This window comes from Heloderma suspectum, chromosome 13 (genome assembly GCF_057233095.1).
Source record: "Heloderma suspectum isolate Gila_16-S chromosome 13, 16-S_ref, whole genome shotgun sequence".
NCBI lineage: Eukaryota > Metazoa > Chordata > Lepidosauria > Squamata > Helodermatidae > Heloderma > Heloderma suspectum.
The window spans coordinates 5526154-5544864 of record NC_139470.1 but is presented as its reverse complement, the minus strand read 5'-3'; the positions used below and the strand labels follow the sequence as shown (position 1 = coordinate 5544864).

The 18711-nt window shown below is 46.5% G+C and overlaps 1 protein-coding gene across 6 annotated transcripts in view; it reads right to left on the bottom strand.

The window, feature by feature from the left end:
- Positions 1-18711, bottom strand: part of KDM2B (lysine demethylase 2B) — a 92824-nt gene that overhangs the window by 39692 nt on the left and 34421 nt on the right. For all 6 annotated transcript variants that reach the window (XM_084820128.1, XM_084820129.1, XM_084820132.1 and 3 more), the window contains 3 exons: positions 10958-11051; positions 9276-9429; positions 7872-7987 (listed from right to left, as the gene is read on the bottom strand). In XM_084820128.1, coding sequence (XP_084676254.1) covers positions 7872-7987; positions 9276-9429; positions 10958-11051 — 364 coding nt within the window. The remainder of the gene's footprint in view (positions 1-7871; positions 7988-9275; positions 9430-10957; positions 11052-18711) is intronic.

Below are 18711 nucleotides of genomic sequence, written 5' to 3'. Positions count from 1 at the left end.
GATTGCATCCTTAATAGTGTGCTTCATTTAGGGTGCATTCGTATGAATTTTTACACAGGAAAAAAAGTCCTACAACTCCCAGCATTCCCCAGCCAGCATGGCTGGCTGGGGAATGCTGGGAGTTGTGGGACTTTTTCCTGTCCACACATGCATAGGACTATGCCCTTAGAACATCTGTGGGCACCAACTTGGCTGCCTTTTGTGCATTAAGCCAAAACTTTTATCGGCCCAATAATGTGATGAATGATGTGGATGTTTCAGAGGGATTTTAAGGATTTTTTAAAAGCTGATTTGTATTCTTTGGTAGTGCATTTTGGATTTCATTGCATTTTATATTCTTGCAGGTTGTACAGAGCGAGAGGAGAGGGGACGCAGGGCCATTCCACCAGACCTGCAGAAAGATTGCTTAATTTTTCCCCTTCCCTTCCCTTCCCATTTTCCTTGTCTGTCATGACGTTTTAGATTGTAAGCCTGTTTTACTGATTGCATGTAAGCCACTCCGGGAGGGAGACTTCTTGGCGGGGGAAGAGGATAAAAGTACTTTAAAAAGATGACTTAATAGTTTCCTGCTTCCGGGACATGACTGAAAGAAGAGTATGCAGCTACATTGTGAAAGCTACATCTGTCTGGGTTTGATCAGTGCCTGAATGGGTGACTACCCCACAGAAACCACCTTGGGTCCCATGATGGCAGAAAGGTGGGGATATAAACGTCAACAGACAGTGTTGCTTTCTGATGTTGTGAGTCACCTCAAGGGTTTGGCAGCATTCAGGTGAGACGTTATTTAGAAAAGGAAATAATCACACAACCAAAGTTTCTGAGATCACACCATTTAAGATTGCAATATATCCCCTTAACCAAAGGAATAAAACTTAACCCAAAAGGGGCTTAGAGGAGAGGATTTAACTGATGTGTTCCAGCTCAAGATTCTATGATCAATAATTTACAACCCATTTAAGGTTTTTTCTTAATTATTTCTGAACTGTAAGTGGGAAAATATATCCTCTCTGGAGAAGGATCACTTTTCATCGCTCAAAGCGAAAATGTTAAGGTATCTCAGGGACTTTTACAAAAATATTTATTTTTTTACAAGTCATCTGGAGCTGCCTAGGTGAGAACTAGGAACCTGCAGCTCCTTGCACAGGTGATGAAGTGTTACCACCAGTGGAGGCGGGTGGCTCCAATGTCAGTGGGGCAGGGAATCCGCTCCAGGTTTCAGTCAGAACCAGTCGGAACTCTAAAGGAGCTATTCAAGGAGCACTTTGGATAGCTCCTTTAGAGTTCCGACTGGTTCTGACCAAAACCCAGAGCAGATTCACCGCCCCACTGACTTCAGAGCCACCAGCCTCCACTGGCTACCACCCGTTACTGACTCAGGCTGGCCACTGGCTTTGGCTATCACCTGATCGACCAGCTCTCAAAATGCATCCTTAAGCCCTTAAAAAAATCCCCGTAGGATTGAAGATGGCCACTCCACTCACTTGATCACCTGTGGAAACTAAGAATCATCGCTAGGCTTCATTAAAAAAAAAGTATCTCTCTTTTACCTCTCTCTCTTTAGGCCACAGGCTGACGTAGCTTGTGGTTATGCGACAGCAGAACCTGACCACGGCTGCGCTTGCCTTCCTTGTGTCCAGAGGAGATTCCTGAAACGCACCGTACAAGAGGCTGCCTCTGAACTGTGATTGGCAACTTTAGCGGGTACAAAATGCGGCCATCAGGGCTGTGTCTAGAGTCTGCTTTTCAGAGTACATCACTCCTGCGTCGTTCGATCTGCAGGTCTGATTATTACCCTAGAAAGCCCTAAATGGTTTGGGATCAGAATATTTGAAGGAAAGACGCTCCCACATACACCGGCCCGCCATGCTGACCATCACTTAAGGCCTTGGTTCTGTGCTCTGTCGCCACTGGAGGCTCGGTTTGCCAGGGCCTTTTCAGCTGAAAGGGAAACGGCTCTTAAGCCCTAAGAACGGCCATGCTGGAACAGACCAGTCCACTATCCCAATTCCCATGAAAAGCAGCCAGATGCTTATAGAAGCTCACAAGGAGGGTACAAAGGATGATCATCATCCCCTTTGTCTTCAGCACCTAGTCAATGACTGGGTTTGCAAAACATGCTAAACCACACTCAGTGGTTGAGTGTGGGTTGTTCGCTGAACCGTGTTCATTGAACCGTGGGTTAACATGTTGTCTGAAACCAGGACATTTTCCGCAGTGTGGTTGTTAACCATGCAGTGTGGTTTATTTTTCTCAAAGAAGCCACCTTAAGAACCCATGGTTTGCTGTTGGGTTGTTCAGAGTGGTTAACAAGGCACATCGCATGGTAGGTTAGTGTGTTGTGTGAACAGCCCCAGTATTCAGATTTATATTGCTCCTGAACTTGGAAGTTCCATTTAGCACTATAAGCTGTGGATGAACTTGTCTTTTTATAAATTTGTAACAATTTATTTATTTATTTATTTCATTTCTATACCGCCCAATAGCCGAAGCTCTCTTCGAGAGAGCTTCTCGAACTATTATTATTGAGACTAATAATAGTCTCGTGCTCTTACTACATGCTGGCTATGATGGGAGTTGTAGTCCAACACTTATGGAGGGCACCAGGTTGGGGAAGGCTGCTCTCGAGTGTGCAAAGTGCTCTGTATACATCATCTTAGTAATACCTACATATATGGTGGAACACTCTCCCCAGACAGGTTCACCTGGTGCCTATCTTACTGTCCCCCTTTGGCTTAAGGCAAAGACTCCCCCCCCGCCCTCCGCTGAGCTTTTTAGATAGAGTTTTAATCCTGCTGACTGTTCTATGCTGCTTTCAGGGTTAGGGTTGTGTGGCTTTTAGTTTAAAATGTAAATACAAAACCCACACACATGATAATTAACTGTTCTATTCCTGCTGTAAACCACCCTGGGAAAATGTTTGGAGGGAGGTATAAAAGTACTTAAATAAATAAGTACCGCTCTCAGAATTATTCTCCCCATATTGTGGATAGGAAGCAGAGGCTAAGAGGCAACAAGCAACCTAGCAAGCTCGTGGCTGAGTGGCTAAAAGATCACATCTCAACCTTTACGCACCGCACCCACTCTCAATCTGCCTAAGTTCTCTTCCGAACTCAATATCCCTGTGGGTTATGAGAAACTGATCTAGATTCTGGGTCCTAAAATAAGCATCACATAGGTAGATTGATTTTTGACCAGGCTAGAAATCAGCATTATTGTCTCAGCCATGTTATCCTGGTCTTAGGTGCTGAAACAATACCAGACTGCTCCCACCATTAAAAAGAACAATCAGGAGCACGGCTTTGAATATCAATGATCAAAGTCTACTGAGGCTCAAGCACAGCCACTCAAAAACCAGGTGGAAAAATAGCACCACCTGGGTTACAGTCTCTGCTCCAGCCAGCAGTCACTGCTTTGTGAATCACGTCATGACATTTCCTGCTGCCGCTGTCAGCCACACACAATGGAAAGATCAATACTTGCGAGAAAACCGAGAAAACCGCAGGCAGGGTGGTGCCCTAAACAGAGTCCATCAGGGAAGCTCGACAGAAGAGCCAGCAGCGGACTCTGTTACAAGATTTTGAACGAAGAAGTGACAGGATCTGATCTGCACAGGAAAAGCCAACTATGCCAATCAATTTTGGTGGGGTGTCCTTCCAAGTCGATGGGCTTATGGTATTCTGTGCTAAAAAAAAACTGGTTTGAATTTTGTATGCAGGGGCAAGCCAAATTCTGCACGACATCTGCAATTATGCAAAATTGAGTCCATTCTTGTGATTTCTCTTATTCGCATAATTTATTCTGATTTTGCTAATCATAGTTGCGGGAAGGTGCTATAGACAGCTAAAGCACCACCGCTGCTGGAAATCTGATCCAGCCATCCGTCTGGCTTCTGAAGTTTCAGCAGGGATTGCCCACACATTTTCATGGACATATTTCCTTCCACAAGGGCTAGAAACTTGGTTGTTGTTTTTTTAAATGAATGAGGTTCTCAGGAAGCCGATACATTCTATGCTTTTCCTGTGCTTACTCAGAATCACGGTGTACACACAGCCCTACTTGTAACTAGCATTGATATGTTTTCACATCCAGAAGCTGTTCATAACTCTTTATGACTTGCAGCTACTGATTTTTTTTCCCCTTGCATGGGAAAGATCCACACAAAAAATGTGAAAGGAGCATTTTCCCCCTTAGCCGTTTTTAACCTTCCCCCAAGTCGCATATAATATGGATCAAATTTTAGAACCACACATTTGCAGGCAAGTTACAAATAGATCAGCTTGCATGGTTTTTACCACTGTAATACATGAAGGCCAGTTCAATGCTTTGCTAAATCGTGCTCAGCTTGTTATTCAGAGGAGCTTTGGGGGCCCCTGCAAGCGGCAGAGGCTGGTGGCTCCAATGTCAGTGGGGCAGTGAATCCGCTCCTGGTTTCAGTCACAATCAGACAGGACTCTAATGAAGCTATCGCACCTTGGAGAGCTCCTTTAGTGTTCTGACTGAAACCCGGAGCAGATTCACTGCCCCACTGAGATCAGAGCCACCAGCCTCCACTGCCTGCAAGGGAGCGCAGCCTTCCAGAAGGAAAGGGCGGCATGTATTCAGTACAGCCATGACTGCATCACAGTGAATGAAGCCACTGCTCCTCCGACTGGTCCTTCGTTGCAGCCCACAGAAGAGGCAGCAAAACATGGCTTGGTGGCAGTGGAGTCATCTCCTCCACAGGGTGATGAAGCAAAAAGGCGTTGGCCAAATGAGAAATCCCTAGCAGCTGCACAGAGCACCCGTGGCTCCATCTGAGAAAAGAGGCCTAAGTCAGGGGCCAGATGGTTGTTGGGGCTCTTGAACAAGTGCAGGATGCAGTGGAGTTTGGTCTGATCCGGCAAGGCACTGAAGCAACGGGGCATAATTAGGCTCTCTTTGTATGGATCAGCTCTCCTAAGAAAGCCTCCTTGCTCTGCAAAGGGAAACACACACCGCTGGGCAACAGCAATTCGAGTCTGACAAAACCAAAAAGGGAGATGCTGGAAAACTGATGTCAGCCCACCTCGACCTGGGCTGCAACCACATGAGCCCACAGCGCAGTCTCGTCCCACAACGCAGACCTTCGCACTGGGTGGGCAGCCCTGGCCACACACCTGTTACGCGGGCCCCTTTGTTCCAGTTGCACCTATGGGGAACAGAGGCAGAGAGATCGGCCTGGCCATGGCCACATAATGAGTCCCCAGCAGAGGCGAGACTGGGAGCTCAGGGTCCGACTCTCTTATCCTGCGGAGAAACACCGGCCCCCGCCTGTCGCGCTTTCTCAGCAGGTGCAAAGGCCATCAACCCACCCTTTTAAAACCCACACTAGCATATGAAATTCTCTAGGCTCTACCAACCAACCGTGACCAAGGCGAGGCACTCAGAGGGAAGCATGCAGCCTGCCAAGCCGTCTGCTGCCTGCCCTGTCGCAGCCGACGCGTGTGCCATCAGTGCCAGGCTCCTGCCCTTGATGTCCCCTGCAGTGCAACTCACACCGCTGAACTGCATTTGCAGGCATTAACGGCCAGACCCTTTCTGGAGGGCAGGGGCCGTGGCTCAGTGGCAGAGCCCCGGCTTTGCATGCGGAAGGTCCCAGGCCTGATCCCCGGCATGTCCAGGGAGGGCTAGAAAAACTCCTGCCTGAAAGCCGGACCACCATTGCTGCTAGTCAGCGTCGCTGATACTGGGCTAGGTGGAGCAAGGGCCTGATTCCTATGTTCCTCTGTAGGGTGAGGTGGCATCTAAAAGAAGCAAAGACATCTGTGTTCCAAGGTGGAGCAGGGCCGTTTCAACGTCCATGTTCCAACAAGCATGGAAGGCCCACCCCATCAGGGGAGAGCTGAAGGCGCCACGCTGAAGCGGGGAACAGGCCCTGGTGTAACAATGTGGCCCCGGTGATTCCCGGGGGAGAAACCCCAGAACCACGGAGGAGCTAGTCTGCACCAACTGGCAGGGCTTGGTGATTCGCCAATGTTCAAGCACGCAAAACGTCAGGGAGACAATAAGGAACAACTGACGAGATTCCACGACAAACCGGGATTCCACACACACTGAAGTGTTGGCAGACCAATCGGAAACAAGGGGTGGAGCTTGGCACAGCTGCAGTGATCATGGATCCCTGCCTCCCGGCACCTACAGACTACATCACTGGCCTTACGCTGGGCCGAGCCAGGCACAACATCGGTGCCAGGACCTGCAGGGGACAGGTAAGAACAGGATTGGCTGAGGTTCACAGGTGGCAGGCAACAGCTGGAACATCAATCTGCCCTGCCCAAAATATTATGCTGGAGTGATAGCCTGGCCCCATTTGCACTCGCTTTCTGCTCTGAATGACACCCAGAGTGGGGATCCAGATCCTCTGACGGGGAGGTGTTATAGGTGATAGGGACAACTCATAAGACTCCCAGGGAGAAAGAAGACTAGTGGGACTCGATTAGACAGAGTCTACTGCAGGGCAGGAAGCAAGGCTGGGTTCCTGCTCCTGAGTAGCACAAGTCAAAGAAACAGCATAGTCATATGGCTCCTTAAAGTCTAACCAACTGATTATGGCACAGGCTTTCATAGACTACAGTCCGCTTCATCAGATGCATCAACTATTATCCTGACTTCCAAGGCTATACACGTTGTAAACACTGAGGTCAGATGTAATAGAAATGGTTTGAGGGGTGGGAATTGTAAACATTGAGATTGGAGAGAATTGAAATGCAGGAAGTACAGACAGTGATAATTACCTTGACAGTGGCCATTGACAAAACAGCTGTTGGGTGACAACACAGACTTCCTTGCATTGGTGAGCTAATTAACGAATGTAGTGCAGTTAAAAAAAAAACTTTTTGTCCCTATTCAAGCCATTTCAAAGAGAGATTCCAATGTGAAAAAGCTAAGCTACAATTCATCAATAGGTTCAATTCTATTTCCTGTGGCCCAAATAGTGACAAGGTTTTTTTATTATCACACTATATGTGTTAATTAGCATACCATGCAAGGATGTCTGTATTGTCACTCAACAACAGTTTTGTGAACCACTACTGGTAATAAAGTGATTATGTAATGTAATAATTATCACTGTCTGTACTTTCTGCATTTCAATTCTCTCCAATCTCAATGTTTACAATTCCCACCCCTCAAACCATGGATGTGTAGATACATTTGGAACTCAGGATAGCTTTTCACGCTTTTGATGGCATGGACTGTAACTCACAAAAGCTTATGCCATAATAAATGTGGTAGTCTTGAAGGTGCCATAAGTCTCATTGTTGTTTTTACTGTAACAGACTAACATGAGCTACCCCTCTGGAAACAGATCAGAGAAGGGCTGATGGCAGATAGGTAAGCCCACCTTGTGAATCCACCTCAGAGGAAGAAAGGCAGCCACGGGCCCTTGAGCCCATAGGGGACAGTGGAGGGTGGAGGCATTGTTGCCAACCTATCACCCTGAGTTCCAGACTGGCAAGGGAATGGATAAGCAAGAACCAGAGCCTAGTTCTGCAGCAGCCAGGGTGCTAGTGCAGGCTCACTTCGCTAGCTCCTGCAAGGTCACTCCTTAGCTCCCAAGAACACTGCTGCATACAGGTCAGGTCAGAGGAGCCTCAAAGGCAGAGAAACACCCATTAAGCCTCTTGCTGACATTCCTGTAAATCCTGGAGTTTTGCCCAAACCCCAGCTTTTCCTGATGATGGCAGAAACCAGGCCTCAAAATGCAGCTTTTAACCCATCAGTTGGGACACGCTCAGTCTACCCAGACCAGCTCTTAGATCTCCTGCGAAGTTCCAGTTTGCCCTGTCTCCTGCATCAAAGGAACATGTCATTTCATGCGCAAAGAAAGTCAGAGGAGACGGGAGCATCCTTACCCTTGTTCTGTCTTCAATCTCATAGATATGAAGCTGCATGGGAACGTTAAAGCTATGCAGGATGTTTCCACCAAACACTAGGGAATCTACCGGTGTGTAAACAGCATGTATCCACCCTAGAAAAGTGGGTAGAAAATTAAAGGGGGAAAAAAGGAAAGATCACATTTCATGGGAAAACCGCCTTAGGATAGCTAGGTAAACAAACAAACAATGAAAGACGTGTTTATGGAGAAAACCTTACGGAAAGAAAGCAAAATGAGGGCTTTTCCTAACCAGTGCTACAAATTTAAACCCAGCCTACCCATCCTTTCATGCAGTTGCACACATGCATCTCTCGCCCACACATACATGGAGCAGGATCTTCATGTGCTCACCCACTGTACAGATGGTTCTCACTTGGTTAAAGAGGGCCCCCCAGAGTTCTGTAAGTAGGACTTAAATGTCACTGTTTGCCGGACGTCTTAAGGCCCCTGAAGTCAAGGTTCTTTGTCCCAAGAAGGTTCTCATTATTAAAAGTCATGGGGGCTGTGACATTGCTGTCAGGGAAGGAGCTCTATCTCAGTAGTAGAGCAGGTGCTTTTGTACAAAAGGTCCCAGGTTCAATCCCCAGTATCTCCAGGTAGGGATGGAAAAACTCCTGCCTGAAACCCTGGAGAGCCATTGCTGCCAGTCAAGGTCGACAACACTGGGCTAGATGGAGCAAGGGTCTGACTCAGTACAGGCAGCTTCCTATATTCTCAAGAGCTTTGAACCTCAGCACTGGAGGCTGGGACATCGTCTAGTGATCTACCTGGGACTGGGTGTGCTCAAAACCCTCCATCTTCAAGCACAGGTTGTCCCCTGTGACTGCAGCCAGTAGGAAGCCTCTGGGCTACTCAGGCCAGGTTTCAATACTAGAAGCTGGGCATTCTGCTCTTGCCTGGCCAACAGAGGAACGTTTCCTTCTTGCTGTACTTCAGACTCTGGGCTCCACACCCTCCCTTGTCCTGACTGAGCAACCAGGGCCCCTCAGGAACCCTGGATGAGAGAACACACATGAAGCAGAGTGAAGTGGTGGACACGGATTGCACCATTTCAGACCGCAGGCAAGAGACATTGTTTCTGAATGCTTCCCTGCTTTTCAGGACCCTCTGCCAACAGAAAAGCAGCATGGAAGGCCATGAGCCGGGCTGGAACTTTTTGTGTATGCAGTTCATTGTTTACGTGGGGGAAGCATTCAAAGGCAGTCATCTTTCACCCATAAGCTTCAAGTGGTACAATCCATCCACTCACCTCATTTGGTTGCACATGTAGATCCAGCCCCTGGTCAGGCCTGGATTGGGGGATGCCTGCCCCCCGGGTCCCCAAGACATACAAGGGCCAGGGATGCTTTGGAGAAACAGCTGCCCTTCTTCAGAGAGTTACCTGAAGGAATAAAGAAGGTGTGCCCTTGTTTCAGCTCAACTCTTTGGCATAGCTCCACTCTGTCCCCCAGAAAGATGTCACTTTGCTTCCCCGAGAGAACCCACTCCTCGTAGAGTTCTAGGTTCTGTGAAGTTGGAGGAATCAACCAGAAGATCTAGAACAAAAATAACAACAAGGGGGGGAGGTGGATCTTCTAATACTTACAGTCCCCCTCAAGGCTGAACATGCTATCCAAGGGGGTGGACACGAATGACCTGAACGCTTCCTGTTCCAAAGCTGCCCCAACAAGACCTGCAGCTGGGACCCCCTCCATGCCATGGGGCTGAGCTGTGATCCAGGACTTCTTGAACTCTCTCTTCAGAGTACTTTTCAACTTTTCCTTATGGTTGTTGTTGACTATTGGCCTTGTGCTGGCATTTAATCTTAGACAGAGTGCTTTGGGCTGCATTCCCAAGCAAACAGACTCCAAGAAGACCCTGTCCTGGTGTGTCTGGGGCCTCTTCACAGCTTAGCTCAAGATCTCTCAATGAGCTTTGGCTCTATTAGGGTTTCAGCCTGGCCACTTAATGGTGGGCACACAGAAAAATAACCTATGTTCATTGGGGCCTTACTTAGTATGGCTAAGTAAGACTAAGCCTGATCTCCCAGCTCGGCTCCTCCCAGATATGCTGGACTGCAATTCCCATCATTCCTGGATGGGAATGATGGGAGTTGCAATCCAACACACCCGGAGGGAACCAAATTGGGGAAGGCTGGGCGAAACCAAACTCATACAATTCCAGCTACTAAATCTACACCCAAGTCATGCGTGAGTTTTAGGCAAGTGACATTGAAGAACTAAAATCACGAGGTGCACATCAAATCAATCGCACAGGTGTTGTGCGTTGCACAAGCAACGGTGACAACCAACTTCCTTGGACCTTCCCCAACTGATCTGCTTGAACAGCAAGAGGACACCTCCCTGCAACCCAGCAAGGAAATCTTTGCATTCCCAGCAGAGTTAAGGAATGGGGCGCACAAACTGGGAAGATTCTTGGGAGGCATCTATGGTCTCTTATTTCATGCTGAGAAAGATACCTGATATCACAAATGAAGAACTGTTAGTTTTAAATGTTGATATATTTATGAAAAATATATATGTGTGTTGTGTATACACACACACACACACACACACACACACCACTGAGGACTGAAAATGGAGAGGGATCCAGTAGAACTAAGCAAAAGGAATACGCATTTCCAAAGCCAAGAACATCCTGCTATACTAGACATTTGAGAATTAGAAACTGTTCGTTATTAGATTGTTGATCTGATTGCTCAGGTTCTTAATTTGTTTGGTGGTTTCGTTTTTATAATGAATTTGTAATTTGAGTGTTTTATTTCAAAATGGCATGAGCTGCTTTTCAGAGCCCCCCTCCCTCTGGAAGGGTCAAATAGCAGGGAATAAACGTGAAAATAAATGAGCAAAAGCATGTTAATGTTCCATTTTTGTTTCACACATCAGCACGATGCTCTTCCCACTGTCACGTTTTCCATTGTCCAAGCCGATAGCTGAAGAATTTGAGTGTAAGCAACTGCAAGGGTTTTGTACAGGACGGGAAAACGGAAACCATCAGGCAGCAACTCAGTGCTTCCCTCCACTCCCTCCCCTCCTGCTCCATGAAAGCGCTGCATCCACTTACCTTCCCTCCTCGGAAAACATGATACCAAACTGAAGTACCCCCAAAATCAATGTGGAAATCTGTGAAGCACCCTTTCACACTCATCAGACAGTACCTGCAAAGCACAAAGATATTTAGAAACAACCACCACTAAACAACAACCACAGGAATCAAAAGTGATTTCCCATAGAACAGTGAAATTCAAGGCTCATATTTTTAATGTTTAGCAGGAACTGCTTATGTGTAAATGACTCTAAATAACACATTCCATTTGTCCTCTGAATGGATTTCTAAAACAACAACTGGATTACTGTTGGAGGAAAATTCGCCTATGCAATTCTGGATTTCTTATTCGAGGCATCTGGATGGGGGGAAAAACCAAGCAATTCCACAAAGCTGAGGAATTACAGAGTTAAACTGGTTATCTACGTGCACTACCCTTGGCTGTGTGTTCCAACATGATTCTAGTGAAGGATCGCTTTGGACACCCAAGAAATGGAGGCTTCTCTTCCAGTACTTTACAAATGGTGTCCAATAACAAAGTTTTAAACAGTCCTGTTCAAACCTAAACCACAGTGGGTGTTTAATCGCTACCAGGGCTGCTTTGGCAAGCGACAGTGGGGGCTGGGGGGGCAAATACAGAGCCTCATCAGGGAGATAAGCTGCACTCATACTCTTGTTTTTCTTTTTAGGTTCTGGCTGAGCTGGAACGACAGTAAGAAACCGCAGATGATGGAATTTGCAGAGTACTAAATCCACTACTTCCCCCATGCCCTGTTTGCAAGACTTTGAGAGCAGTTCTTCAGCAGGGCGACTGCCAGAGGCACACAACTCCCCCGCCTCTCTCTCCCTCTCAGCATGGCTCCGCTCGATCCTCCAGCCTCCATCCCTATCTAATGGCTGAATTACTGCCTCCGTGCTCAGGCTCACCACAGGCACCTTAGCAAAGGCAGGAAACGCACGCCACTTAACCCACTAACCTCTTTTCCTTGTTCCAGTTGCTGGTTTAGGGTTTGCATCTCAGTATCTCTCTCCGTATCTATCTATTCTCAACCTTTCCCACCAGGTTGAGGGCGCAGGATCAGAAAGCAAACACCCCCTCCCCGCCCGGTACCGCCTGCTTCCCAAAAAGGCTCCAGCGAGCAGCGTTCTCCCCTCCACCCTCCCAAGCTTCATCACATTTCAGGTAAAGGATCTCGGCTGTATGCAGATGGCATGCAAAAGTCCCTCTAGGCGATAGGCTAGGAAAGGCCCTTACCATGTGCCCCGGGAAGGCTAGCAAATCAGAAAGTCTGGGGATACAGAAGAGCCTGCTGCCTAGCAACCCCATCCAGTGCCGGGAGTTGACAGAGTGATACGCAATGCTGTCACGAAGACGGTAAATTTGCAGGCTTCAGAGAGGGAGGGGACACGCATGCACACCCCAACCCTCCTCGCGCCTCTGCCTTGCAATTAAAACCCTTCCCTTGCACAATTACAAGCCTCGCCCCTTTCCCCTCTCTAGCATTTTCAACTGCGCTTTGAAGGCAGACAAGAGGTTCATTTTCCTTCAGCCTGGGGACATTTCAGATGCTTCCAAAAAAAAGCGTGTGTGTGGAGGAAATATCAGACAGAGCCCAAGAAGCTGTTAAGGCTCTCAGGCTAAAATCCAGCACAGAGTTGGGCCTGCTAAAGCTGACTGAAATCAGCAGGCGTAACTAGGTTGGATTGTGGCCTCCGCATGCCGCTTTTCAAAATACGAGTCCTTTGCTCCTCCACTCTTTCTAAACAATTTGTCCTTTTCTCTACCTGCTTTATTATTTTACCTGCCCAACTGAAATGGAAACCAACTTCATTTTATTTATTTTTTCGAGGCCAGCTTGCAAGAAACTTTAAATGCAAAAACAACTTTTCATAAATTTGATCATGACGGATATCTCAATTTGAAAGAAGCGATCGACAAGCGTTAATAGTTTCCAAATGCTTCAAAGGTTAAAAAAAAATGAAAACACCAATATAAATTCAAATACTTGCAGATAGTATTCTTTTCAGTCACACTCAAGGGCAAAACGAACCAATAACTGAGGCACATTTTGTTCACTTAGGATTGTAAGCTGAAAATCCAATATTCTTGGGCAGATATAACAAGCTTTTAACTGACACTGTTCTGTGTTACTGTTTTTTGTCCCTGCTGCTATAAGTTTTTAAGGGTGCAATGCTATGCATGCTTAGATAGAAAAGGGGTCCTATAACTCCCAGCTGGGGAATGCTGGGAGTTGTAGGACTTTTTTTGGTCTAAACACGCATAACATTGCACCCTAAACAAATTATTATTATAGTGTTTCTATATTGTATTAAGTATTTTTTTTAGTGAAAACCGCTTAGAGATTTTATTGTTTTAAGCGGTATTCTTATTATAAATAAATATGCTCAAGAAAACCTCCCACTGGTCTACAGTGGCTAATCATGTTAGTTAGGAAGCTCCCAGTCCGAATTTTATTCCAGGCAGGAATCCACTAGCAGGTGGCCTCACTCAAGACACTAAGCCTCACTCCACTTGCAGTATGGCAGTATTAATACTGGTCTACTTAACAGAGTTGTTAGGAGTATTATTAGGAATATGAAGCACTTTGAACACTTAAAAGCCAGATCTCCAAAGTCTTCCACTGTTGCCACTCGAGATCTTTTAACTGGAGATGCTAGGGGCTAAACCTGGTTTGCAAACCTCTGCTTGCAAAGCCTGTGCTTTACCACTGAGCTATGGACCTTCGAGTACTTTGGCACGCTTGTATGGCCTGGAACTCAGCAATTTCATTCTGAAATGAACCACAAAGCTTCTGAAACCAAAGAAACGCGGATAGACGGAGGCACACAAGAGTTTCTTGTTCCCCAACAAGGCCATTTCATTAACACCCCCCTACGCTGAGTTGCTGAAGCTGAACATCCATGTGTAAGAACTGTATTTTTCCTACACACAGAGGGATTAATTAAAGATCTTTAAAGGGCCTTTAGACGCATCTGTGTTTCCCCACTCCCCTGCCTTTCCCTCAGCCCGCTCTAACTGAGTGCAAAGGAACCAGTCTGTCCTTAAATTTCCAATATTATTCTAATGGAGGATGCTTTTCCATTCGACACCAGCAGTTGATGAAAGGGTTAGGAATCTGGGGAAGGAAAAAACTGCTCTCATCCACAAGGCAGTCTCTGGTGAAATGCCTTTGGGTTGACCTCTACGGCTTCCTCCCCATATAACGCTGCAGTCACATGGTATACTCAGCGCAGCTTCCATTGCCGCAGCTAATCTTACACCCCACGCCAGTCTCGCCTGGCAGGCTTCGCATCACAAAACGGACGCTCCTTTGCTCCAGGAGAAGAAAGCCCAACTTTTCAAAGAGGGGTGTGTGTGGGTGTGTGTGTGTGTGTGTGTGTGTTTCTTTACAGCCAGAAACTGCTCGAGTGTCCATCTTGGAAAAAAGACATTTCCCTATCACATCCCAGCTCACCTCCAGGGGCAGCGCTCTCTCTCTCTCTCTCTCTCTCTGCCTGCCTGCCTGCCTGCCTGCCTGCCAGCCAGCCACAGACTGGAAAGGAACCTGTTAAAAAGAATGCATACTCCTTTGCGACTGAGAGGACTAGAGGGGTTGGGGTGGGAATGACAGGAAGCAAGACTGAACTTTTATGCTCCTTGAACTACAGATACCTGCCCCTGAAAAAAAAATGCTTTTCCTAAATGCATTGCAGCCTCTGTAAACACAATGTTTTAAATAACCCCTTATAAAGTTATTTTTAATTCAACAGCCATTTCACTGTGTGTTCTCATGAGGTTTTCCTTTTCTCCCTAGGAAGTTCAATTTGTTATCTTTCCTTAGACCAGAAAAGTGTCCCCCGTGGCTGTTCCGTTTTTGTGTCTTTTCTGTGAGGATCAAGGAACACTGGAAAGGCGCTGAAATAGTAAAAAGTGAAAAAAGCAAGACAAAACATACAGAAAGGATACCAGGGCATTTCTACACCACCAGCTAGATGAGGATTCAGGCTGCTCTTCTGTCAATTTCTTTAATTGCTCCCAAATCAGAAGGAAATGCAGCACAGCTTTGCATATGCTGCGTTTTCGTAGCTCTGAGGAAGGCTCTCTACGCTTTGCAAGTGTTATTTTGTTCCTGGGGATGCGTGGGCAGAGGCTTCCTAGCCTGATGCTCTCCTAAAAATGATCCTTTTTCTGTGCACATTTCCTTCTACTGCACCAAGTCTACACTGTGGCATTAATGTATGCTACAGATTTGCACAACTGTGTAAGAAACAGAGAAGGAGACCCACAACAAAATAGAAAATAAATTCACTAGGGTATAGAATTTTATGCCAGAGGAAACAGATAAACCTCGCAGAAAGGTAGCAAGGACAAATTGCTTGGGTCCACACATGTTGGCAATATATGGATAAAAACAGGATTTCTGTCCCATCTCCCCGCAAATGCTATGTCATGTTTTAAAATGGGGGAACCTATCCCTCTTCAAAGCTGTACACTCTGAATTGTGCTAACACAGGTTTCCGTGGTGCCATCCCCAATTTCCAGCTGTTTTCAGAGGAGACACTGCAGGTCTTAAATCAGTCTTTCCCAACCTGGTGCCCTCCAGATGTTTTAGATTACAACTCCCAGCATTCCTGACCATTGGCCATTCTAGCTAGGGCTGATGGGAGTTAAGAGTCCAAAACTTCTGGAGGACACCAGATCGGGGAAGGCCAGCCTAAATCAACTTCAGCTACCAAGAATTTGGTAAAAGTTCACAGAAGTGTACAAATACACAAGTAAAACACAGTGACAAGCACAGAAAAATACATATTGTGGACAAAAGTGTAAGGGAGCTGGAAAAAGACGAAGGCAGAACCATGGATTTTAGGAGCCAAAACCCACACCGAAGGATGAATCGCACGGATGATCAACACAACACAAACCCATGAGAAAATTCCAAGGCTGATACACAAGGAGGAAGGTGATATCCCACATGGGAGCATAGAGATGAAGGCACAAACTCACGTATACTACCAGAGAGAGGTACAAGCTACACATGTTCATCTAAACTCCTAGACGAAAAAGGAGGCATGCAAACAAACAAACCCACATGGACAGACAACCCGACAGTCACAATCATTACCGTGTGATCAGCTCTTGCTGTAGGTTCTGCCCAGACTATGCCTTCTGGCATTAGAACGCCCCCCCCCCCTGAGATGAGACCATAAAACCACTCCCAAATCCTGGCAGATGGTTTTCTGTTGTCTGGGGGATTTTTTTTTTTGGTCAAGCCAGGGAGGGAAGTGTAACTCCTTCTTCCTTCCTTCCTGAAGAGAATGCCGTGTGTGTGTGTAGAAAATAACCCAACATCATAAAAACAATGGGGCATCACACAATGGCAAACCAGAGAGGAGGAAAACGCAGCGCTTGCCTACGGTAGCTGTTTGCTTTTTCCCTTAATTACACAGAAGTTTGTTGGCACTCTAACATTGCTGTAAAGGCATAAAGGGAATTTATGGGAGGGAGGAGTGACAGATCCATTTATTTACAATGGAGACGGCGGGGTGGGGGTGAGATTCGTAGCTATGGTTTGTCCCCCTACCCTCACAAGTTCTGCTTCAAGTCTGGGATTCATCACATGGTTCCTAAGCACTTGGCCGTGGGGTTTGCACACATTCCAAAATCCAACGGTCTCACTTCAGTGAATGGTTAAAAGCCACCAAAAAATCCCACAGGACAGCCTGTAGTTCAACATACACGCCGCCAAATTTACGAACCAGAACATAATCATATTTGAACCTTACAAACAAAACCTCCTGGATAAAATGGTCATTTTCACTGAACATCACACACAGAACAAGGGGTAATATCAGGAGCTGGACTAGCGATGAAACACCAAACTGTTGTTAATTTTTAACTACCTTTTAAATTGTAACTTTTCGAGCTAAACAGTAATAGTAGTAATGAAAAAGGTTAAAACCCCACAACCTGACCTGGAAGTAAATCTGACACGGCAACATTTCTCACAGACAAACAAGACAGTATCAATGGTGTACAAAACTGTTCTGGTAATAAGATAATGTTCCAGAACAACATTTTATGGCCTGTGGCAGTGATTAACACAAACAGGAATTTTGTCAATTCCAGCACGCAGTCTGCAGGGGGAAAGTTCTTAGACCCACAGTATGGTGCTATCGATACAGTGTTGAATTCAAATTCCTACTTGACAGTGAAGTTAACTGAAATTACTGTTTAGAGAGTTAAAACCATCTCTGAGAACCTCCACTTCACATGTTATATAATTGCTAAACGAAGGGCGTGTAGATCACAGATTCTTATGGTTTCACATGCATTTCTCTTTGTACCTACATGCACCAAAGAGTCGTAGCCGAACACAACTTCCCACCGGGCATACATTTAGCAGGGAAAAAAAACCTGTCTTACAAGAGTGCCACGTATCATTATCTATGGACAGGTTTTGTGCTAATACACAGAAGCATTTTCCATACAACCTACCTTGCAGGGTTGTTTTAAGGGCAAAACGAGAAGCATGGTTATATAGTAACAAGCACTGAGACTTTGGGGCAAGGCAAGAAAAGTTAGGGCACAATCCTATGCATGTTTAGACAGAAAAAAAGTCCTACAACTCCCAGCATTCCCCAGCCAGCTGGCTGGGGAATGCTGGGAGTTGTAGGACTTTTTTTTCTGTCTAAACATGCATAGGATTGCACCCGTAGTAAATAAACCAACGGTCCCCACTGCACTGCGCTGCCTGCAATTTTCGGTTTAGCAAGCGTAACAATTCAGATACTAAGGCTCCTTACTGGCAAATTCTAGCCCAGCCTTCCTCAGCTTGTTTCTCTCCAGCTCCCACTATTCCTAACCACTGGCCATGCTGGCTGGGGCTAATGAGACTTGAAGTCAGAACATCTGGAAGGCACCACCCTGGGGCACCCTCTTCTATTCCATCATTTTGTGGAGGGGGGAAGATTTGGCTATTCCAGTACTAAAAACTGCCAGTGTGGCCTAGTGGAAGCTCACTGGGTGACTTTGGGCCAGTCACAGTCTCTCAGCCGAACCTACCTCACAGGGTTGTTGTTGTGAGGATAAAATGGAGAGGGGGGAGATTGTGCATGCCGCCTTGGGTTCCTTAGGAGGAAAAAGGTTGGGATAGAAATGCAATAAATAAATACATTTTAAAAATCACTGGGTGAGCACAGGCCAATCAGACACTCTCTCAGCCTAACCTACCTCACTGCTGTAAGGTTAAAAGGGAAGGGTGAACTTTGTACACCGCCCTGAGCACCTTTGAGGAAGGGCAGGATAAAGATGCAGATCAATCGAGCGAGCGAAACAAATTTTAAAAATCACACACATGCGCTCCATGCTACTAGTCTATAGTGAGGGAGGAAACGAACAGAAACGGCAGTTTGGGCGTAACGGGCGCCGTGAGGCAGTTGCCGCACAACATGTGAGCGGGGACACAGCCAGGGGAGAGGAGTACGACCTCTGCTTTTGAGCCAGCCTGGTAACCCTGAGGGAGAAACAAAGGGGAGGGCGCTTATTTGGGGAGGGGCACAAAAATAGGTCAAGGGCGGCTCACTCAGTGGAGTGAGGGATGTACGTAACAGCAGTAGCGCACGACAGGCCCAGACTCGACTCAGACCGTATCTTCTCCTTCGTTCTCTTGCCTTGGCTTGAAAAAAAGAGAGAGATGGAAAATGGAGTTGGGGGGCTCCCCGGTGAAGAGCGGTTATCATTCTTCATAGATAGTGTTTAATTGGGCTAACAG